The following is a 23777-nucleotide window of genomic DNA, read 5'->3' as shown; positions in this document are numbered from 1 at the left end:
CTTATTTTGTGTCTCAAGAAGTTATTCCTCAACAAGCATATAAAATTACACTGGCCAGAAGACATTCCACCAGACTTACTGTGAAGATCCTCAGGCCTGTAAATGACCATGGAGTATGATTTTTATTTTTTTTCTCTCATTGAGTTTATTGGGACGTTTTAGGTAAACAGTATAGTTACATTCATCATTGGGATCTTGTACCTTTGCATGACAGGTCTTCATTCTCATTTTTTCCCCTTGTCCCTGCCCTCCCTTCACCCCCTCTGCCCTTCCCCATTTACAAACACTTTATTTCCATCTTTTCATTTTCTCACATTTTTTTCTTTTCCCTTAATTACCTTTCCCCTACCCTTCCCACTTTCCCTACACCTTTAGCCCTTTTCTTCCTATTTCATTAGGATCTTATGTACTATTATAGTTTTTCACACCAGAAAAACTATTTGGTATTTACATGTGTGACTTATTTATTTCACTTAGGAGTATAAGTGATTCATATTTTAAACAGTAATTTGCTTTGCAGTGACAAAAATAGAAATATTTTGCTGTTGAATATTTAAAAGGTAGAAAAGTATACTGTGGAAAAATCCACAATAATCCCAATACCCTGAAAACCACTGTTAATATTCTCTTGAGTTGTTTGAGAGACAGTGGAGTGGCAGAGGAAATAGGTAGATAACACATGTGTATATATGTTTTAACATAATTGGAATTATGCTGTGTGTATCATTTATATCCTACTCTTTTACATAACATTATATTATAGATAGTTCTCTAGGGTATTCGTGTGTGTGTGTGTGTGTGTGTGCACGCGCTTGCAAGGCAGGTGGCAGCACCACTGAGCCGAATCCCTGGCCCTTCTCTAGGATATTCTTAGAGAACATTATTTCCTATCATTAGGCATTTGGGTACCTTCGGTTTTCACTAAAATATATCCCATTCCATATAAAGAACAAGATGGTATTCCTTGTATTTAAGCCTTTTCATGTGTCATTGATCATTTTCTTCTGATAACTTTTTAAAAATGAAGCTACTAATTTCAAAGCATCCAGATGTAAATTAGTAGGTCAAAGGGTCTACAGATTTTGAGTGATGAATCTGTGCCACCTGAAGTTGCTAAAATCCCATCTAAATGGTCTGAGTCCATGCTGGCCCGGCAAGAACCTTATACACAGAGGATTCTCTTTTCAAGCATGACTGCGGTGGTGGACACTACCTTCTTGCACCATTCTGGGCACTATAGCGAAGTGAGGCTCTGTGTATGGGAGCCTCACCACTGAAATTTCTCTTTCCAGTTGGATATTTTTAAAAGTTATTCAATTTTTATTTTAATTCATATTCTATGCAGTTAATAAAATAGAGCATTCTATAAGCTTAATGCCATTATGAGATGTTTGTCCTTTCCTATTGCTTATAAGTGCTTCTATATATTAGGATTCTAATTAATACCATTTGGAATTTTTTATTAGTTTGTCATTTGGCTTTTAATTTTGTTTACAATGTATTTTTTTAATTTAAAAAGTTTTTCTTAATACATGTTTGCAGTACATAATGCACATCGTTGTGGGGATTTGGTACACGTGCTTAATACATCTTAATTCTTTTTCCTTCCCCTTCCCTCTCCTCCCTCTGTCCTTCCTCAATGGATTTAAAAGTTTTAACTCATCAGAACCCATCAATTTTTCTTTTATAAGTACTTCCTTTGGTTTATTTTTGACCTTTTTAAGCATAAAGGTCAATGGTTCTTTGTCTTTTAGTAGCCCATAATTTGTAGACTTGCCCGTTTATGTGCTGCACTAAAATTGAAGTTTTAGATGTGATTATGGCAGGACTAAAATTGATGAGAAAGGACTTGGCCTTTGCATCCATGTCTGTTCTTACCAATCAGGCTTAGTGCAAAAGTATGCAAAGAGAGCAAGGCTAAGAACTCTTGCAGTAGACACCTGGGAGAGGTTTGAGTACCTTTCTGTCATTAAAAATAAAATTAATGGAGTAAAAATCAAATACATTCTGGATGTCCATTGTAATGGTTAGATAGACAATCTACAAGAATAAAGCAAATAAATTAATTAACAAAACATCAGTATTAGTCACCTTCCCATTGTTGAGACCAAATACCTGACACCTGCCACTTAAAGGAGGAGAGATTTATTTTGCTTCATGGTTTCAGAGATTTCAGGTCATGGTTCGCTGGCCCCAAGGCAGAAACATATAAGGGTAGGTGAACCAAGCTTCTTACTTCAAGGCGGCCAGGTAGCAAAGCACAGGGGAAAAGCCAGAGAGGAAGGGGCCAAGGACCAGATATGACCTACTTCCTCCAAACTGGACTTTCTAATAGCCCACTGAGCTATGAACTCATCAACAGATTAAGCCATCGATGAGGTCAGTGCAGTCACATCCTAAGTCACCTCTCCAGGAGTCTTAATCCAGTCAACTTGACAATCAAGATTAATCAGCATGGCATCCATTGCCACCATACTGTACACTGGATCCCTGAACTGGTTCTCTCAGAACTAAAAGCTGTGTCTTTTGGCCAACATCTCACTGTCCCTTCTGTCCTGGCTTCAGTCAAGCCCTGCCCTATCTTGAGTGAGAACCCTCTGTGTACCATACCCCTTGCTGGCTCTTGCACACACTGTCGCTGAACCCTTGTAAGAACCCAGTGAAGGGATGTTGTCATGCCATTTCAGTTTGATAGACAAGGAAACTGAGATCACAAATACTATGGCACTTACCCGAATCCCCAAGGCAGGAGAGGCTGAGGTGAGACATGAAAATGTGCAGGTGACCAAACCTTGGTTCACTTGACTCAATGTTCATGTGCTTTACTGTCCTGGGGTTCCCAAATCAATGGAGGACTGTGAGTGCCTTGTTACAACAATAGCCCAGTTAATTGTATAATATTAGACTTGGGATGTTTGCAATTTGGCAGCAATCTACGGCATAAAGGACGATGGACTTGTTTAGGTCAGACAGGGCCCCTTTGTGTTTGAGAGAAATGAAAAACTATTCTATGAGAATTTGAGGAGAAGCAAGAAGAGGCTTATTTTATGTTTCTTAGTGACACAAAAAGCTGTGATCCCCAGATTGTATTTAGGTGACTGAGCACCTAAAAGGTGTAATTTTTAAGTAAAGGCCCATATATGGTTAGTGCTGAATCAGATACCCATTGTATGCTAGATTTAATAGGAGCACAGGGTAGCAGGTTCCCATATTTAGGAAAATATTGCAGAAAGAAAGCTTAATGATAATTATTTATTAAAGTAATTCTTCCCTGTATCTTAGGAGAGGGCACCATTGCTCCGTTCTGCAAGTGAGAAAATATATTAGGCAGTTATTTCCCTAATCACTCAACTTGGCTGTAGCTTTTTACATGCCAGTTCTCTCTGCATCTCTCTGAGAGTGGCTCATTTAGATGCGTTGTGTACTTGATAGATCGTAAGCTGCCTCTAAACGTGGGTCTGTTAGGTTGCTGACAGAATGCTGGTTCTGACAGAGTTCTGGTCAGGAGCATTTCACACATGTGTGCACTGCTAGAGTCTGCTCTGTACTTTGTGAGAGAACAGGTTGGAGCCAGTGTCTAGAATTGGGGAGAGGGAGAGGAGAGGAGGAGCGAGAGGGGGAGGAAGGAAGGGCAGGGGAGGGGAAGAGAGAGAAGACAGATAAAACCGGCAGCTGTTGAAAATGGTAGGACCTGGTGGACTAGGGAAATAACTCAGTGCGGTAAATCACAGGCTTAGCAGTTGTGAGATCCTGGGTTCAGTCTTGAGCACCACATAAAAAGAGGAGGAGATAGTGGGGAGGAAGAGAAAGGCTGGGTACCACAGCATAGGCCTGTACTTCCAGCTACTCGGGAAGTTAACGTGAAGACAGGAGGATCACTGGAGCCCTGGAGTTTGAAGCCAGCCTGGGAAACATACTGGGACCTGTGTGTAAATGTGTGTGTGTGTGGGGTCATTGTAAATTAAAGAATACAATAAATATATAAATGTATTTTACTTTGGATACGATAGAATATTTATTAATCAACACTTTTTATTACCTGTTACTACAAAGGATTTCAGCAAGAGGGGAGACAGGTGGGTGATCCTTGAGGAAATACTCTTTGGTAACTGGCTTTGCCACCAGATATGGGGTGGGGTCAGGCTTATCAACACCACTACTCTGTTATTCAACTGGTACACACTGAAGGGGATAAAGAAATATGTGTTTTAAAGCATTTCCCCAGGAAATGGTCATTTTCATGACATCCTAAATAATTTAGCAATTGTATATTCTACACGAGCTAAAACACAGGTGTTCGTTATTGTACATTTCAAAGCCGGAAGGAAATTATCTTAAAAGGTGACCTTTAGAGGCAAAAATGATATTTTTGAATTGTTTAGCTCAAAAATAGACACTGCCCAAGGTAACATAGTACTAAAAACACATGTTTTAAAACAAACTTTTGGATGTAAAAGTCCATGGCAACTTTACTGTCAGGAACAGTGCGTATTCCACTTCCTCTCCAACTAAATGTCCGAGGTCAGAGTTATGGGCTCTGTGACTGGTCCTGACCACTGCTGGGAAGGGAGGTGGGGGTTCAGCTCTGAGGCCTGAAGGTGCTAAGTCTCCTGCAGCAGCTGCTGGGGCGGGGGTGATCCTGAGGCCTACACGAGTGTGGGCGGTAAATGTGGACCAGGAAAAAGTACTCTTGTGGACCAAACCTGGAAACCTAAATGGTCTGTGTCCTGGACAACTCCCGTGGGTGTCAAGGGAGCTTGCCTTGCAGTTGGGTGCCTGGTGCAGAACCCCATGGGCCTACTGGTGGACACAAGCCAGGACCGGGTGCAGAAGGAGGTGCAGGAAGTGGTCAACCCTGAAAGGCCCACAGAGCTGAGGCAGTGGTCCATGGACAACAAGGCAGGGCCCATGAGTGGCACCCCTGGGAAATAGGAGACCCTATTCTGGCCATGTTCACTTTGCCCTCATCTATGACCTTTTCCAGGAAAGAATTTCTGGAGCTGCCATTCATCATGAGAGCTGGCCAGAGGCACAGGATGACCCAGAGACCTCAAATAACTATCAAGGACCTAGTAAAGACCCAGCTGCTGACCAGACTTCACTTTCAGCCATATTTACTTGGTTGAAAGTAGTGGCCATGGAGCCTAGGAGGCTCCATGATAAACACAGGGGAGCTGTTCTGGCTCAGTGGCCCTCTCCAGAGAGGGTTCTGTGTATTTGGTCTTCCTGACACTGGTTGTACAATAACAAGTTCATCTTCCTGAATTGCCACCTTTCTGGTCATTTTCAATAAGTTTGGTTTGTTTGTTTGTTTGTTTGTTTGTTCCAAGACAAATTCAGGCTGGCCTTGAACCTGCTGTGTAGCCCCACTGGCCTGCAGTGAGCCTCCTGCTTCAGCCTCTCAAGTGCTGGGATTACAGGCGTGTGCCACCACATCTGGCTTGAATTCTTCCTCCAGTTCTTCCATTTGCCAGGTTTACACTTTTACTTCCTCTGCGGCCAGGACCACCCTGTCGTCTACAGCCAACATGCTGCTCATATTCTCCCTGATTCTTCCTGTCACACTGGGAGAATTCCACTTGCAGAATCTCCACTTTGTGTACAGAGTTCTTGACTCTTTTTCCAGCCCAGCACTGGCAGGCTGCAGTGAGCTGTGGTCATTTTTTAATGTCTTTGTATGCTCTTCTAGTCCATTTAGTGGACACGGAGCCTCTGAGTTTAAGCTGTGAACATGCTAGCTCCTCTTTATCTAAAGACATTGCAGTTCAGGTTGCAAAGTCATCTGTCATTTCCTTGATGTGATTTTCCATCTCACTCTGGCCACCTCCCACTTCTCTGCTTGCTAATTCATCTGACCCACTGCTTCGTGCCTCCTGTATTTTGACCCTCAGATTCAGGCCTACTAACTGGTTCAACTGTGCAGTGCAATTAATCAAAGCACTCATATTCATCTTCATAAGAGCTACTTCTGAATCTGAGACTTGAAGAATTTGATCTGATGGTGAGCTCTGCCACGTGACTTCTTCCAGTCTTCAATTTCTGGCTGCAACTGTTTCTTCTTAAGCCTAGCATCTTCCCCTTCCCCCTTCCTCTCCCCTTCCTTCTCCATCTTTCTGGTACTGGGAATGGAACTCAGGACCTTGTGCTTACCAGTCAGGTGCAATGCCACTTCGCTAAATCTCTGGCCCTAGCATTTTCTTCTTGAACCCGGCAGCACTCAGACCTCACCTTCTCTTCACTAAGCTTAGCTTTAGCAAGGGCAATTCTGCAGCATTCATTGAAATAATATCCTTTAATTTTTTTATAGAATTTTTTTGAGACAGCTTCTCACTGTGTAGCCCAGGTGGCCTCAAATCTGCAGCAATCCTACTGCCTCACCCTCCCAAGTACTAGGATTATACCCACCATGGCCAGCTTCTGTAGATTTCTTATTTTCCAGTATCAAATTTTGATGTTTGACATTCTCTTCTCTCTCAGATCCTAACACAAAACTTTTAGCTATGTCACCCAGAATTTCATCAGTTTCTTCAAGTATCTTGATTTCTTCAAGTATCAAATTTCATTGCTTCATTAGAGAGAATATTTTGTTTCTTGGACTCTTGAACATGGTTCTTTGATTCCTTGATCTTCTATTCATAATTTAACAATTTCATTATATTCTTCACCTTTTCAGAAAGTTGCTGTTCAGTGACATGATACAACCTATCCTTTACAGCAAGAACAGTTCTCTGAGAAGGAAATGGCAAATGAAACAGTCACCAAGAAAGCCACAAAAAGCACAGGCTTCCATGGTAGCCTGGAAAAATCAACTCAGGCTACACACATCATCGGGCAGCATAGTAACCACCTTTAGGAGCTTGGCTATGAGGCCGTGTAGGGAACTGACAGGGATCCCACAGCTCCAGGTCTCTGGCAATGACAGCAGGTGCAGTGGCTCACATTGAGTCCATTGAATAAGACAGCTTTGCCGAGATGATGCTTCCATGAGGGACAGCACAGGACGCTCAGATCTCCACTGATTGTCCTTCAGAGGAATCACAAGGGAGGATGCTGGACATGGGGAACTAACTTCGCCTTCCTGGATGTTGGCGCTTTTTGCTCTTCCCTTGGAGTAACACAAATCAATCTATAGAATTTTTTAATGATGGGATTGGCACCATTGTAATTTCTTGGTTTTTTTGAAACTTTCAAATACAATATTTTAGGGATGCGTGAAAGTGAAGCCTGTGTGTAATCTGGTCTCCAGCCTGGAGCTTTGCAGACACTAATGACAGCTGTGTAAGCCCAGAGCTTCCGCCCACCTTTCCTGAGCTCCACCCTCGTTTGGAAGAGAGCAGTTTTGTTTCTGTTTGGCCAGCAAAGGCCTGCATTCTGGAACTAACCTCCTTTTTCTTTTTCTTCTCCCGGCAAACAGCATGGCACAGAGTGGGCCTCTCCCCCGTGTCGTGTGTGCTCCTGCGCTCACCGGGAAGTAAGATGCACCTCTCAGCCATGCCCACAACGGTTGTGTGGACAGCAGGAGCTGGAATTCACCCCTGAAGGAAGCTGCTGTCCAGTCTGCGTGGGCCCTGGAGGTGAGTACAAGCTTGCAGAAAGGACCCTCTTTGCCTTTGTGGTGACAGTATTTCAACACTTACCTTTCCTGTTCAGTGTGGCTCAAAGATCCCTCCCCCATTCCTTACTGGAGCCCAGAGCTAGGCTTGCACTTGTCAGGAGCAGTGTTTCAGAGAGTGAGAAGGGATCAAATCTTTAAATTCCATTCCAAACTTGGGATTCTGTGCATCTCATTTATTTATTTTGTCTTGGTCAGATGCAGCCTTCTGCATTTACAGCTCCTGAGAGGGATAAGGAAAAGGAGAAGATTCCATAAGGCCAAGGTGGTTCCTCCTGCCCGCTTGGTGGGCAGAGGGATGATGTCTGTTCTTAAGGTAGCATTGTCCAAGCTAGGTCTGCTGGCTGGTCTTAGGGATAATGTAGTTCTTCCTCTGAGACACACACAGCAAAGAGGTCTTTTTGTCATTTTTGCATCCTCACGGAAGAGGTTGTTGCTACCAACTGAGACATCAGCAAGCCAGGGATCAGGCTGGCTTCCAGGTTCCTCCTTGGAATCTATGCTTGGTCCGTGTGTCTTTTTAATCCCATCCATTTTTGTACTGAATAGTATGGTTATATGATAAAGAGGAATGATTGTCCTTGCTACACTCTGCTCTCTACTAACATCATAGCCAGAATACTTCTTTTATTCAATAGCATCTGGAACCTATACTCTCTTCTTGCCTTTCCCCTTTTAAAGATATCCCTGTTTTCTTTCTGATCTGATTATCCCATTCCTAGCAATCCTTTGCTTTGGAGAATTGTTGTAGGGATTTGAATATATGCTCAGGAAATGATGAAGTGGAACTTTTGCTTTCGGCATTTCAGATATCACCCACCAGATAAAGGCTGTTGGAAGCTTTAGGCCAAATAACCCTGAAAGTGAAAATATAGCAGCAGCACACTGGGAAGTGGTGTGGGGGTGGGATCCAGCTGTGGGATTCTCTCTTTGGTCCTAAGAGGCTTTCTCACTGACCCTCCATGAGAAGGACACAAGAGAAGCATTTTGCCTTGAGGGATTGGAGGGTTAGCTGGGCCAACTGCATAATTTGTGAAAAGGCAGGGTCCTTCGTTTGAAAAGCTGTTGCTTTGTGTCTATTGTCTCTCAGCCTGTTGTGTTTTCTACTTGGTATTCACTGTTGTACTCCTTCAAGCCTGAGGATACAGCAAGGGGAGCGGAGACCCTCACCAGGCACCCCTAGGCTTGCTTTGTGACATGAAGCAGTGCCCAGGGTGGGGGGGGGGGCACAGGCATCCGCCTGGCACCAAGGTCATGCCATAGGTGGAAGGTGACAGCATTCACTGGGCAGAGGTTAGGGGACAGACCACTGTCAGCCTGTCCTGGGAAACGTGGGAGATGGTACCATGCATGAGCTGAGGCTCCAATCTCTACTGACTCCATTTACAAAGCATGGATTTGGAGATGTCTACACAGCCACCACAGGGCATTAAACCCCAAAAGGAGCTCCTTCTGTGCCCTGTGGCCCCGACGCAGGCACACTGTGCAGCAGGTGCTGGGATCTGCACTTGCAGTCCTCCTACTAATCTTCATGCCTTTGGCCTTCCAGAGCCCTGTTCCCATGAAGGCCGTGTGTATCAGGATGGGGAGAACTGGCAGCTGAGTCGCTGTGCCAAGTGTGTGTGCCGAGATGGGGTCACCCAGTGCTTCACAGCTCAGTGTCAGCCACTGTTTTGTAACCAGGTATGGCCGAGACCCTCAGAGCACAGCTTCCATAGGCTAACTCAAGAATTTGGAGTGTGATGAGATTTTGTTAGGAGGCCTTGGAAGCCTTAGAAATGTGACACAAGGGCTGTTTTGTTATTCTTACACAGTACTTTTAGAGACCACCTCTGAGATTTGTTTTTCTCTGTAGGAGCTACAGATAGGTCTAATTACCACCCATTTAGGCTAATTGTTACATAATGAAATTGATCCTTGTGGGTACACACAAGGAAGCCTCTGGCTTGAATTACAGATGTTCCAAAAATGTAAAACTAAACATCTGGAAAATTTGGTAATATGATCAGGTTTGCTGTTGTTTTTCAGTGCATAGGTAGAGTCTGATTGCTTAGACATATGCATCTTTGAACATAATTATCCAGATGTACACAATTTAATTATCATAGGATAATGCTTTAACTTATCAAAGGATTTTCTCTGGGGATGTTATTGGATCTTTTTCTTCACGCAAAGCTGATATGGTTTTCAAAATGTTAGGTTCTTCACACAAATTAAGAAGAGAAAATCAATTGCAAATAAATGTAGTATACTTGGTACTTTATAGTTTTTTGCCCTTTCAGAAGCTCCTGTGGATGTTCCCTGGCAGTTGACAGATAACTGTGAAGGAGTTTTGCCTCCAGTTGAAAAATAGCTCATTTTTGATCTAAGGAAAAGCTGGAAGCTAACATTTAGTTGATACAAAGCAGTGCTTTATGTCAAATGAAACAAAATCAATAACATGGCATATTGTGACAATTGGGCAATATTTTAAAATGCAGACGAAAGGCAATTAGACAAGAAATGCTAAATGCCAGATAAAGGGAAAATGTATCTAATTGAAAGAAGACTCAATTGTATTCCCCACACCACACCAACTACTGTGTGGGTGCCTCATCTCCCAATTCATCACCAGGCTTTGCTCTTGCTTGGAGATTACAGATGAGCTTCTTGATGGCCTTGCACTCTGGTTCACACTTCCTGGGGCTTAGTCCTCTTGTGTAGGAAGGGTGACTAAGAGGACAACACAACAAGGGAAGTGGAGAGGAGGAATGGAGGGAATACCCCACTGAGGATCTCCTGCTTTAAAGCTTCAAAAGCTCAACCACACATTATATACTAGGGAAACAGCTATCAAAGTAATTGAAAGCACTGTTTCTTATTTGCAAAATGCATCAAGCATGAACATGCTTCATGTACAGTATTGACTTATGGTTTGCATCAATGTACATAATTAATGTAAAAAGATGAAATTTGATACCATACTTTAGAGCTAATTGAGATGCAAGCACTCTGAAGACTTGGAAATAGATTGATCTCAATCACTCTTGTATCATAAAGCCTATTTTTGCCTTTACATATTTTTTTTTAAATCCGACTGTCAGATCATTCAGAACATTTTCCTTGAGTGAATGTCACTATTGAATGTTGGCTGTTTCGATGCTGTAAAGGGCTGCTATGTAGAATTAGTGTTATTGATGTAAAACATCACCCCGTCCCTATCATCACAACCCTCATTACCATCAACACTGAATTTTGGGTGATTAATATGTGCCAGTCATTAATTTTAAGAGCTTTGTAATTCTCATTACAGCCTTGTGAAGCAGGAACTGTTATTATCATCTACATTTCACATGATGAACTGAGGTGTGGAGAGTGTAGCTTCTTCAAGGTGCTGCAATTAGAGAGGGTCAACCCTTTAACTCACACAGTTCTACGTCACAGCCTCCAAAGGTCATGCCTGACTCACATTTCCAACCATTATGCTATCTTACCTCCCTAGATGAGGAGTTACACAGCATTCATGTATAATAACAACCACAACATTTGCTAACATCATTGAGCATGACTGATCATATTTTATATGCATTAGTTCATTAATTGTAAGAAAAACACAAGTTCATCGCTTGAATTGTATCTTCCAGGGCTGAGCTCTGAAAAAATTGGCAACCCATCTTCAAGGATTTTCATGACTTTTAGTGTAAGAGGATTAAAAAAAAAACAAAAAAAAATATATATATATATATATATAAAAGGAATGTGTTCATTAAGGAAAGTTTGGAAAGCAGAAGAAAATGATTGCTCATTTCCACTGTTCAAAAAGACCATGGAAAAATTCCTTTTATTTTGGTAATTCAGTTTCTGGATAGGCAGATGCGTTTGCATAGTTATAGTCATATTCTAAAAGTTGGTGATGATCCCTCACAAAGAGAAATTCCTTGTGTTCAAATAAGGAGTTATTGCCTTAGGAGGCCTTAAAATTCTGACTGATACCACCTGCTTCCAACTTTTGTTCAGATGACCTGTATATTTGTGTAACTTCCCTTAAATGATGTGTTCAGTCTGAAAAGTAGTTCTGATCTTTCCACAGATTTTTTTAATATCATGATTTTCCCATTCCAATATTGATTAATCCTGGTAGTTTCAATTTCACCTTTGGATTTTTTAAAGAAAGAAATTATTTGTAGGTTCTCTGAGTCTCTGAGAGTTTGAGAATTATTTTTGTATTGCCTACATACATGAAAGGCAATTTAGAGGGGCCTAACATTTTGGGGAACAAAAATACCTTCTCATCCCAACTCTATGGATTCATTTCCATAAAATTTTGTAATTTAATGAGAGAGGACTAATCGGAGGTCTGTCTCCTTTGTGTTCTATTTTATGCAGCTAATTTGACAGTTGTATTCCTGTAGTTTGTTGTTGTTGTTGTTTATTTTTATTTTTTTGGAACTGGGGATCAAACTTGGATCCTTGCTTGTGAGGCAGGTGGCAGAACCACAGAGGTAAATCCCTGGCATTCTTCTAAAAAAATTTTTTTTTAATCTTACACTTCAGACATCTTTCAGGTAAAATATTTTTTAATTTAGAAAAACTCAGTCCCTTATAACTGGCTGCCAAAGGTGGAAGATGCTCTGAGACTGGAGAAAGAGGCAGACAGATCCAGGATCACACAGAGTGCAATTTAATGGGGTCTAACCGACAAGAGCTGGCCTTGGGCAGCAGCAAGATAGGTAGTACCTTCAGGCAGGAGGAAGGTCTTTATATGCTAAGTCAAACAGATGTGCCTGGCCTTTCTTAAACCTATGAACACGTCTAGTGTCAGTTAAGAAACAACCCAGGCGTCAGTGGCTGGTACACTGGGCTCAGCTACGTTAATGTTCAGCATGGAATGTGTGCCAGAGAAGATAGTTAATAACCAACATAACTGCAGTTCTGGGTCTCTGCATGTATGTTTTCACATATTTTGCCTGAAATCATAGTGCCCTTTCAGACTGTATTCTAGTTTTTAAATTTTTTTTTCCGTTTGGTTTTGATTAATGACATTAGATCCATTAGATCACACTCTTTGCTCCCTTACATTTCCCCAGGGTGATACATAGGCATCCTTAATCCTAGCATCACACTGTCATTCAATCCCAGCGTCACATCTTTACTCCCACCATCACACACTCTAGCCACCTCCGAGAAGCCGCACCTTTGACCACATGACATTTTGGGAGGACATCTAGACACAATCCATAACGCCCCCCATTTTATCCCAGGTACGTTGGCCTTCTTGATTTTGCAAAATGAGTACCTAAGTGATCATGATAATGTCACTTTCTGCTTCTCATAAGAGAAAGTGAAGGTGGCATTCTGGAAGTATCTTCTGTGTAAGATCTACCAGTTCTTAATCACTGAAACTTGGTGTATTTTCTCTCTCCTTCCTCTACTTTTAATTCATCTACCTTCCTGCCACTGAAGAAGGCGCTAACAGATCAGAGTGAACAACTGACTCAGGTCTTAATGAGGAGCCTGCTGTGTGAAAACTCCCAGAGTGTAGGAGACAAGTGGTCTGATACTCTGGTGGGGCTTAGGAGGTGGCAGAAGTGACACTGTGGGGACAGGGGATATAGAGGAAGTTCCCTGGGCCTTCAGTCTCTCACCCTCGTTTCTCTGCACTGGCTTTTTCTCAGATTTCTGGAGGTTTGATTGAATTTTTCCATGTGAAGCACCCTCGTGCACATAAATAAATACATGGGTTTATAAAAAGATGCAAAAGAATCATGAAGTAGCTGATTGAGGAAGTGATACCTTCACTGGCGTATTTAGAAGTGTCCAAAGTAAACTCTGGGTGTCCTTGAGTTTTGGTTTCGTTGGTTCTCTTAAATTCTTGCCCTACCATGTCAGCTATATAACCCTGGGCAAGTTGCACAATCTCCCTGGTCTTTACTGTTCTCATTTGTAAAGCAGGAGTAAAAGCATCTACTTTACAGGGTCACGTAAAGCACTAAGAACAGTTCCTAGCAAATACCAAGTTCATTTATTATTTTTACTGTTTGTGCTTTTATCTGTTCTTAGAACACTGAACACATATGCAAAACTTCTTAAAGGTCACACCGACCTTGGCATTGCTGATGTTTATCAGTGCCCCAGGTGACCAATAAATGCCACGTGAGAGGAAGTCGCTGGTTTGGATGTGAGTTGGCTGGGAATGAAGTTTCCTACAGTGTGTTAATGAACGTCTCCTTTGGTTGTTCCTTCATTAGGATGAAGCCATCATCCGAGTCCCTGGAAAGTGCTGCCCACAGTGCTCTCCACCCTCCTGCTCTGCAGCTGGCCGTGTATACCAGGTAGCTTTGATGTACCCTTGATGCCCGTGTGTGTGTGTGTGTGTGTGTGTGTGTGTGTGTGTGTGTGTGTGTGTCTGTGTGTGTCTGTGTGTCTGTGTGCGCACACTGCATAGCTTCTCACCCCGTTTCTCCACCTTCTAGCTGCCACCTCCTCCTCACCCTCATGACTTGCTCTTTGCCAGGATTAATGACTCAGTACTTAAATGGCCCCCTTCTCTTCACAAAAAGCCTTTATGAAAATTAAGTGGAAGGGGATTAGAAATATAAAGGAATGTACTGGCAAGCAGTAGCTGGCTCATGAACCTTGGTGAACTTACTGTTACACATCTTAGAGGGAGAAAGGGGCTATCACTGGTCACCATCAGTTTACACTGAGCTTAGAGGCTCTGAGAATGTCTGCTTTGGTTGGAATTTATGCACTGAGGTCCAGAGCCAGCCCTACCCCATCCAGGGAGTAGCAAGGGGGTGTGAGAGGGAGGTGAGAGGCTGGTAGTGGTAGAGACAGTGAACTTGAAAGTGGTATTGGAGCAGTCTAGACATCCGTGCCAAACCCGTAGTGGACAACAAGAAAAGATGAGTTCAACAAATGAGTTGAATGAATGAATGTTCTTAGGAGCTTTCAGCTGTTCCAAAAGAAGCTTACATTATTATAAAGAATATGAAAAGTAAACCTAGCATTTTCCCTTGTCAGCACTCTAAGGAAAACTAGGTAAAATCAGGATTATGTCTCTCAGTGGAAAATCTAAGTATTAGGGATGGAAGCATGACAAATTCCTGTTGGGTCCCTTGAAATCCAAATGTAAAATAACTCATTGGAGAAGATTTTTTATTGCTGAATGTGCAGTCTGATACAGCAGCCACATATGCAGCTTGGATGGTGTTTTTATTGGACAGGAGGTGCCAGACTGATTCCTCCTGGAAAAGACAGAACTTGTGTCTCTTATGATGTTTTCGGCTGCAGGTGACAGAAATGCTCCCCTAAAAATGGTTACAGTGACAACATTTACTGTCTTATGTAACAAGAAGTGCAGAGACAGGACAGCTCCAGGGTGCATCAATTTCATTCTCGATAATGTCCCGAGTCCTCTAGATACCTTCCTTAGACCAGACAACTCCTCCTCACATAGTCATTGCTACAGGCTGGTGAAAGGGGTGGGAGGGAAGCCTTTTCTTCACCCTCCACCATTTGAGCAAACTTCCCCTTGAGATAGTATCAGGTGGCTTTGAGACCATGCACATCTCTAGCTGCAACAGAAGCAGAGAAAATGCACGTGGCTGAGTGCTGAATCGCCTGGCAAAAAAGAAGACCTAAAGAACAACCACAGAGGAGCTGGCCATCAGGGCCTTCCTGTTCACCTGAGGGTTCTTAAGGCCTCTCTCTATGTGCTTGACATGGGGACATAGATATAGGTAAAAATTCACTCAAAATTCCTGTGGAAATTTATTGGCATTTTTTTTCTCAGAGACAATTTCTGCATCAATGGTACTGTTTCTCAGGAGTACGTTCAATGTTGCTCTATTAAAGAATGTAATAAAAATTCATATCCTATGTGTTTGGATTTCTATTTGATATGCCTGACCTCTGATGTTCCACTTTTTTTTTTCCTATCTTAATTTCCTCAGCATGGTGAGCAGTGGAACCAAGACTCCTGTACCATGTGCATGTGTGACCGGGGCAATGTCAGATGTCATAAGCAGGCCTGCCCTCCCCTGAGATGCCAGAAGGTACTGAGCATGTAGCTTGGTTTTCTAAGCTTAATACTGGGGGCATTTAAGAAATGCAGTTCTTATGTGGAGCAAATCAAGCATTCTACAGTGTGCAATGTCACATGTTGGTGGGAAGCTCTGCTTCAGGAAGGCTTGCTGTGCTCAGGTGGGGGGCCTGGCAGTGGCACCACATCTGTGTTTTATGTTGAGTGTTGTCATTGTCTCGAGGACTGTTCTCCCCACCACCCTGTGCTCCTCAGGGACAGGACAGGATTCGGCGCCCCACGCAGTGCTGTGAGGAGTGTGTGTCCTCTGACAGGAGCTGCTCATCTAATGGGATCACGCAGTACCAGGACGACATGTGGAAGGGCTTGCCTTGTGAGTTCTGCATGTGCCACCATGGCCAAGTGACCTGTCAGCCCGCAGAGTGTGCCAAGGTGGAGTGTGCCCAGGTAAGAAGCAAAGGGGTTTCCATTCAGACTGTAGCAGCTTCTTCCAACAGCCTAGGCAGGCCTGTGTGTATTCCTTACTTCCTGGCAGCAGAACGGACAACCATGTTGATTGTTCACATTTCAAGGGGCCTTTGAGCGCAAAGATTCTGCGATGCCAAATGAATGTCACTGTTCAGATTAGCTCGGAACAGCCTCTTGTAGCTTTCAGCCCTCTGTGCATCTGGTCAGACTGGAAGCCTTAAACCAGGGACATGAAAGGAAAGGGCATGATATGGCACATTAGTCTATCAGCTAGACCTCAGTGCTGGTGGCATGCCCAGAGCACTCTGGCTGTCACACAAGGGCTACAGGTGTGCAGAGGCCTGGCTTCTACTGCAGATCACACTGGCTACAGGAGCAGGAAGAGGAACCAGCAGCTGGGGCTGCTTCCATGTATCAGGAAAGAAAATAAACTGGTTTTTGTTTTTGTTTTCAAGGGAGAGCTAGGGAGACCTCATAAACAATTAACTCTATTGGCCCCGGTTGACTTCTGCTGTCTGAAGAATTTCTAGAAGCTTCCAACAAAGCAGCCTCTGTTTGGGCTATAGATGTATATTTTAGGAAAATTGCTTTTTTTTTTTTTTCCTTTGAACTCGATTTTGACCCTTAGCAAAACAAATTACTTTTAAAGTTGCCTCTGTCTCCATGACTGCTCCCATCCGCCCCTCCAGTTTCCCTCAGGGCTGTGAACTTGGGCAGACAGGAAACTTGAAAGCTCTGAAGTGTGGGGTGTCATGAAGGCGTTTTCCTTTCCAGTTCCTCTCCCCCACTTCTCCATGGCTCCTAGCACCAAGCCAGAGGAGGGAGGAATGGCCTTTCAAACGAGCAGGACACTGCCAGGGCCATTTTTAACTGCTTCTTTGATATATAGATCTCAGCAGAGCTGAAATATTAGGTAAAGAAGGTATGGCTTTTTTACACATTTACCTCTCCTACCCCAAAACACCTCTCTTCATTTATTTTTCTTTATTTTAGGGAAGTCAGTGTGGTTGGCGAGGGATGAGAAGCATAGGAAGGCTCTCTGCTTCCTCTCTAAGGCTCTCAGAATGCTGGCTTATTTTCCAAGGTTTTTATTTATCTACTACTGCAAGGCTTATGGAAGAGGAGAGGTGCTCTGGTACAGTGGGTTCTTGAAACACCTACTTTCAGTCAGATCTGAACACAGTCTTATTCACAGAAGATGATTTAATTTACTGTCCCCAGTGTTACTGCATGTCCAACTGCCTGCCTGCTCCACTGTGACAACTGACGGTGGTGGCATCGGCTAGGTCCTCTTGTCTGTTTTGGAGGAGAGGGGGAGCAGCTGTGTAAGTGGAGAGTACCTTTGTGCCCCTTGGGTGACCCCATAACTAACACTGTCACACCTCTGCCTCCCCCCATCTTTTGTCTTTATGGGTTGAGGAATTTTAACATCTGTAGCCTATTTCTCCAGATCTTTAATCAACTAAATTGCTTTCTTCCTGAGTAACTCCATTGTTAACTCCATGTCTTTTTTTTTTAAGTTAGTAGGTTCTAAATTGGAAAAGCTAGCCAAAGTGAACTTTTAAGCAAAATTGAATCATAAGAAAAATACCCCTTAACCTTCTTGATGTATCACACTTCTGTAAATAGCTCTTATTAAAGCCCGGCTGTGATAGAGTGCTTGTCTAGCATGTGATAAATTGGGGGTTCATTCCCCACTGTGTCCTTACCATCCCCTCCCTCAAGAAAAGCCTGGGTAGGTGATGGGAGGTACCTCAGGAGATCTGCGTGCATGGCAAGTGCAAGGTCCTGAGTTTGATTTCTGGTACCACACAAAAAAAAGCCTCAGTGTTCTAACTTCGTGACTTCTAGTCAGCTTATATCCCTGGTGATAAAAAGATGAGTAAGACCCACTCTAACCTCAAGAATGCCCAGGCTTAGGGGGAAGCCAGATGTTTAAACAAATACACAAAGACAGCAAGGACATCTGATTTAAATGCATTAGGAGCTCCACAGGGGGACAGTGCTGGCCAAGGGGCAGTGAGAGTGCACTACTGGTATATTTATTCAATTTTATCCAGCCTGTGCTCCTTTCTCAAAACATCAAGGTCATCTGACTTCCATCCTTAGCTACCAGGGCAGATTATTTGTTCAGGAACATCTGCAAAAAGATGCACAGCAGTAAACTTCTACAGGAGGCAACTGTCCATTGACTTCACTGCTACATTGGTTATCAAAAAGGGTGTCCTGATTGGCACTGAAATCAACACATGACTTTCTTTGTCAGCAAAGGAGAAAATGGCATGGTCCTTGTCTTTGATATATTCAATCAAGTTCCTAGACAATGAAGCATAAATAAATCAATGATAGGATAGCAGAATGTGATAGATTCCATTTTTCTGTATTTTAGAATACCTTTGAACAAATTCAAATGAATTACTTTTTTTTTTAAAGGACCTAGCATTCACAGCTGAAGTATAATATGGTGGTGGGAATGATACTTGTAGCAAGATGCAAGGAAGAGAGTAGGCATGTAGAAACATGAGGGGCCTTTCCCTTACCCAGGTGAGGAGAAAAGTTCTTTCGAGTGTTTCCTTTTCCAAGGACAGATTAAGTCGAACCACAAGGCCTTTGGTCCTATTAGCCGGTAGTCTCCTTCTAAAAATGGTTCGCCAAATAAACGTTACTAGGTTTTGGGTTACTTGCCTCTCCTGCTGGATTCTAGCTAGGTTCTTCTCATCTTGAACAAAGAATTAAATGAAATGAGCAAAAAGCCGTGGCAAAGTTTATATGAAAAAGTGAAAGTGAAGAGCAAGGGAAAAACTGGCTCTGCAGAAAGAACTTGGGCTGAGTAAAAGAGGAAAAAGCAAGATGAAAGTACAACCTGGAGGACACAGGGTGCGATATCTTGAGGAAAGTCTGGAGAGCGTGGGTGTCTGCGTCTGGGTGTCTGTGTCCCTTTATGCCGCTCAAATCTTGCGGAAACTTCTCGCGAAGAGACCTTCTCTCGCGAGAACTTCTACATACTGGTCCTGAGAGGCGGCGCTGGGATCCCTGGCTTCAGGCTGAAGTTAAATCTAAGGTATCCTATTGGAAACTTGCTCAAGTTCTTGTCCGCAGCCTATGTGCAGAACTTTGGGAAGTGTTCTGCGCAAATGTTCACATATCTTGTAATTAGAAGGTCACGCCCAATTCCCTGGCCAGTTTTGCCATGCCCTAATCTCCTGTCTCAGTCCCATGGATTTAGATTCAGACTGAGATTGATTCAGTGGTGAAGGAATAGCAGATTTGATTTGGCCTGTGGAGGAGAACTTCTTTAAAAGAATCAGTTTTGTTTCATCCTAAGCAATTTAAAGCAAAAGTCAAGTGCTAATTGGAGCAACTTCCCTATCTCAGAGAAGTTTTGTGGTTTGGGGCCTAGACTTCCTCTATAAATAGCAAATCTCTTTAGAACTTCCTGCCTCACCAAGATGGATTCCTTGCTCCTCAGGAGCAGAGCTCTTTGGTATTTACAATGGAGTTTGGAGGCATGGAGCTTCTCGTGTCTGAGTATTGTAATAGAAGCTCAAGAATTTCTCAAGCGTTTTGTTTTTAATATAAGTACACATACTCTGTCTTATTTCCAAATGTTGTTTTAAAAAACTTATATTACATGCATATAAACCCCTTTGTATGTTTTCAAAGAAAATTTCAATCTGTTTCCGAGGGATGTATTCACTACCAGCTGATTCTTCACATTTCCGCAAAATAATTTATATGTAAATAAGTCTGATCCCTATAACACCCATTGCTCTCTGTCAGCCTGTGACTGGTGTGAAATTTTGATAGACAGTAACCTATACAACTTCTTTCTTTTTGAACTAACTTTTTAAGGCACTGTAAAAAAATTATAAGTCCTGAATTGTTGTGTTTATTTTAGGAGTTTATATTTTCCTTCATTAAAATAATACTCATTTGGAAAAACTTGAAAACTGAAGAAAAGTGGAATATATCCCTAATGCTATATATCCAGAAGACAGCCAATGATTTTATATCATATTTGTCTTTAGTGCAGTATTTGAAGATATGTCATTGTGATTATTCTGCTGATATAATTTGACACGATCCAGTTTTCTTTTAATATGGCTTCTGTACTTTTTTCTGTACTTTTAAACACAACATGGACTTTAAATCAACTATTAAATGTTTAAAGAAACATGATTATTTAGAAAGTAGGAGTATCACTGGAAAGCAGCAAGTACTTTAAAGAATACTCTTTAGTCTAAAGTATTAGACATTAGTACACATATGTGAAAAATTGCATTTTATATTTTTTAACAGTGGATTCCCTAGGAGGTAAGACTGTAGTTGAATAACATTTTCTAAGCTATAGAATTCAGAATTACTTTTAAATGTTTAGAATTACTTTTAAATGTTTAACAGTAAGCTTTTATTGTTTTGTACAAAAATAATTGGAAATAACTTTATAATGGGACATTAAATTAATGAGACCTTATAAGTCAAACATCTGTCCTTTCTTTCTGTGGCTCCCTTTTCTTGCATTTTTTTTTAATACATGTGATTTGGCAAACTAAGAGTTTCAGAATACTGACTAAAAAGTAGCCTACTACTTTTCAATTTATGCTGACATTTATGCTTAAATGGATGAATCTGATTTTTGCATTCAAGGAAAAATGTTGGTTTGATTTGCACTCTGTTAATGAAACCAAAGTCACAAGGTCTAACCATGCATATTTAAGACAACGTGATTATTTCCTGAAAGTTATCTTTCCAAGGTGGTGGCATTAACTCAAGCTACCCTTATTCATGTGACTCCTGGCCATGGGTGGGCAGTTATGGGACAAGCAGAGAAGAGAGACCACTTGGTAGGGTATATAGAGTGATTGGACTCTCCACAGGGAAACAGCATGGGAGATGAAGTAAGCAGAAGGCAAAGCAAAGGGTGTGCTAGGATTTCTCACCCAGCCAGGGGTCCAGCTCCTCATCAGCACCGGTACCTGGATGTGTTAATTTGATGTGTATACTGCCACTCTTATTTCTGCAGGGTGAAGAACTAATTCACTTAGATGGGAAATGCTGTCCTGAATGCATTCCAAGGAATGGCTATTGTGTTTATGAGGGAAAGGCAGAATTTGTGAGTATTGGGCTAATAACTAGAGACTATTAAACATTAATAATTCAAAATTAACTTAGTAAGGGGACCTTATTTCTACTTTCTTTTGTGCATTCATTTGTTCAACAAACATTAATGTGTGTGTGCATGATACTTACCACGCACTGGGGATGCAGAAGTGAACTCAGAAGCTGTCATGAGAAAGTGACTTCCCTCAGGTGGATTATACTTTTTAACCAGGACACAGATGACATACACACATATCCCCATAGGTGCAGATGAGTACTGCCTAAAAGAATAAAGCAGCTTAAATTACTGGGCTGGAATGGGAAGCATTTATAGGGGGATGTCCTCGCAGGCAGAGAAATCTGAGCGAAACCTGGTGGAAGGAAAGAAGTAGGCCATATGGATATCTGGGAAAGGGCTGGGGCATACCAGGAAGAGGGCTTAGCAAATGCAAAGGCGCTGAGGCAGAAATATACTCGGCATGTTCAAGACATAGTAAGAAAGGGACAATGGCTGGAGCAAGTAAATGAGGAAAAACAGCACTTGGAGATGCGGGCTAGTGAATAGCTTGGAAACCTGGTGAGGTAGATGGCAGCTGCCTTGGGGCTTGAGCTGAGAAGAGTGATGATCCTTTCGGCTGCTGTGTAGGGCCAAGTTGGGAGGAGGAGATCCATGAGAAAACTGTACTGCAGTCTGGATAAAGGATGACAGTGACCTGGTCGAGGGTGGACATGACAAAGGTGGTAAAAGGGATCAATCTCTGTTTTTGCAGATAAGTGTGACAGGATTTAGATGAATTGGGTGTGAGGTGAGGTGAAACTCCATTTGCTGAACTTTTATTTCTCCCCACGTCTTCTGTTTGGTTATTGTATTACACCAAAGAAAAAAATATTTTATCTTAATCTCTTCAAATTTGCCCTATTTTTGCGGACCGTATGTTCCATGTGGGGTTTTAGAATGTTGATAGGTTCATCATGTTGTTAAAAATGTGCCAGTTGGTCGTAAATACCACTGTTCCATTGACCAATGAAAATAGAATTATAGGAATTAGGGTTAATGCTTCAGCTGGAGAATCCACTTGTGTAAATTATGCCTGTCAACCCTCAGTGTTTCTGCATGTCCTGAGAGTTGGTACTGTGTGAGGTTAGCAGCACAGACTCTAGGGTTGAATTCCAGCATTGGTATTTTACTTGATCTTCGCTGTAAACTTGGTATAATAATAGTACTTAACTCATGTAGCTACTAAAATGTGTGCAGAGCCCTCAAAATGGTGCCTGGCATGTTAAAAGAAAGCTAAAAACATTGGTATTATTATTCTTATTATTATGCAGTTGTTATTGTTTCTTAGTATATCTCTTAGCTTAGTCATCCTCATTTTTCAAGAATTTAGGAGATTGAATGTTGTCCCTATACATGTTGAATTTGTACTTCCGTTGTTATCAATTTTCCCACCCACTTTTGGAGCCACATTAAACCCAGTGGAAAGCCAAGTTGTTGTCAATAAATACAAATCTCTATAATGCGCTGGCACCACACAAATCCAAGAATTTGCTCTTGAAAACTCCGATCTCCTGACCATGAAGCCCTTTATATTAAGGAGAATTGAAGTGAAATGCTGAAGCACGGGATGAGAATAAGAACACAGAAATACTTCCTATGTTATATTTGCCTCATATCAGTGTGCTTTTTCTTGTTTTTGATACAGAAATATTTTATGTCTATTCATAACAAATAAGTGAGGTTGCATGTTACCTGAGGGGAAGTGGGTAACTCTAACGAAAAACTAAATGAATCAGGCTAGTGGTGCTCTAGTGGGATAATAAATACATTTCTCTTTCTTCCTAGACATCCTCAAATGCGAGTGAAATTAAACATATTCCGGTAAGTATGGGTTTTTAACTTTTATGTAGATTATTATAAAGTTGTTTCAAGTAATGATCTGCATGAACTACCATAGAGAAATTTAGTGCCTTACTATTTTTAACGGCCACCACGTTCTGATCAAGAATTGAAAATCTTAATTACTCAGACTTTGATCCATTGAGCTCTTGCTTCTTTCTTCAGCTTATTTTTGTCTACAACTGGTACCGGTAATGTTTTTCTACTGATGAGTTCCTATATTCACCTTTTTGCTTTCTCATGATTGTTTTATCCTTATTTTTCTACAGCCTAGAAAATTCAGTTTGACCGCCAGTGGAATTTTATGTATTGTAAGATGCTAAAAAAAAAAAATGCTCCTTGGGGATGTACAGTGTTTGTTCCCCCAGTAGTGCAGGGTATTATTGGGTCCCTCTAAGTGGTTTGCAGCCTAGCCTTGTGTAGCTGCCTTTAAATGGAAATCACAAGCAAGTTTATTCATATAAACAAGCTTATCATTTTCAGTGTTAAAGAATCAGGGCCAAGAACCCAGGCAGCTTCCAAGAAATGGAAGAAAATCACTTCTTCCCTTTCGAAATTAGTTTTCTAACATTTCCCATTTATTTTGTTAAGTGCTATCACATTAGTTGTTTGGAATGATTGACATCAGTCGGCTTAGTAAATATTTCATTGAACTTTTTTTTTTTTTTTTTTTTGTT

At 41.8% G+C, this 23777-nt stretch overlaps 1 protein-coding gene across 1 annotated transcript in view; it reads left to right on the top strand.

Annotated features, from left to right (window-relative positions):
• Nucleotides 1-23777, top strand: part of Fras1 (Fraser extracellular matrix complex subunit 1) — a 406016-nt gene that overhangs the window by 159055 nt on the left and 223184 nt on the right. The window contains exons 5-11 of the mRNA XM_010628378.1: nucleotides 7415-7574; nucleotides 9162-9295; nucleotides 13840-13923; nucleotides 15547-15648; nucleotides 15891-16082; nucleotides 21127-21216; nucleotides 23047-23082. Coding sequence (XP_010626680.1) covers nucleotides 7415-7574; nucleotides 9162-9295; nucleotides 13840-13923; nucleotides 15547-15648; nucleotides 15891-16082; nucleotides 21127-21216; nucleotides 23047-23082 — 798 coding nt within the window. The remainder of the gene's footprint in view (nucleotides 1-7414; nucleotides 7575-9161; nucleotides 9296-13839; nucleotides 13924-15546; nucleotides 15649-15890; nucleotides 16083-21126; nucleotides 21217-23046; nucleotides 23083-23777) is intronic.

This window comes from Fukomys damarensis, unplaced genomic scaffold (genome assembly GCF_012274545.1).
Source record: "Fukomys damarensis isolate Sample0158 unplaced genomic scaffold, DMR_v1.0_HiC HiC_scaffold_32, whole genome shotgun sequence".
Classification (NCBI taxonomy): Eukaryota; Metazoa; Chordata; class Mammalia; order Rodentia; family Bathyergidae; genus Fukomys; species Fukomys damarensis.
The sequence above is the reverse complement of the archived record's forward strand: the minus strand, read 5'-3'. Positions and strand labels throughout refer to the sequence as shown.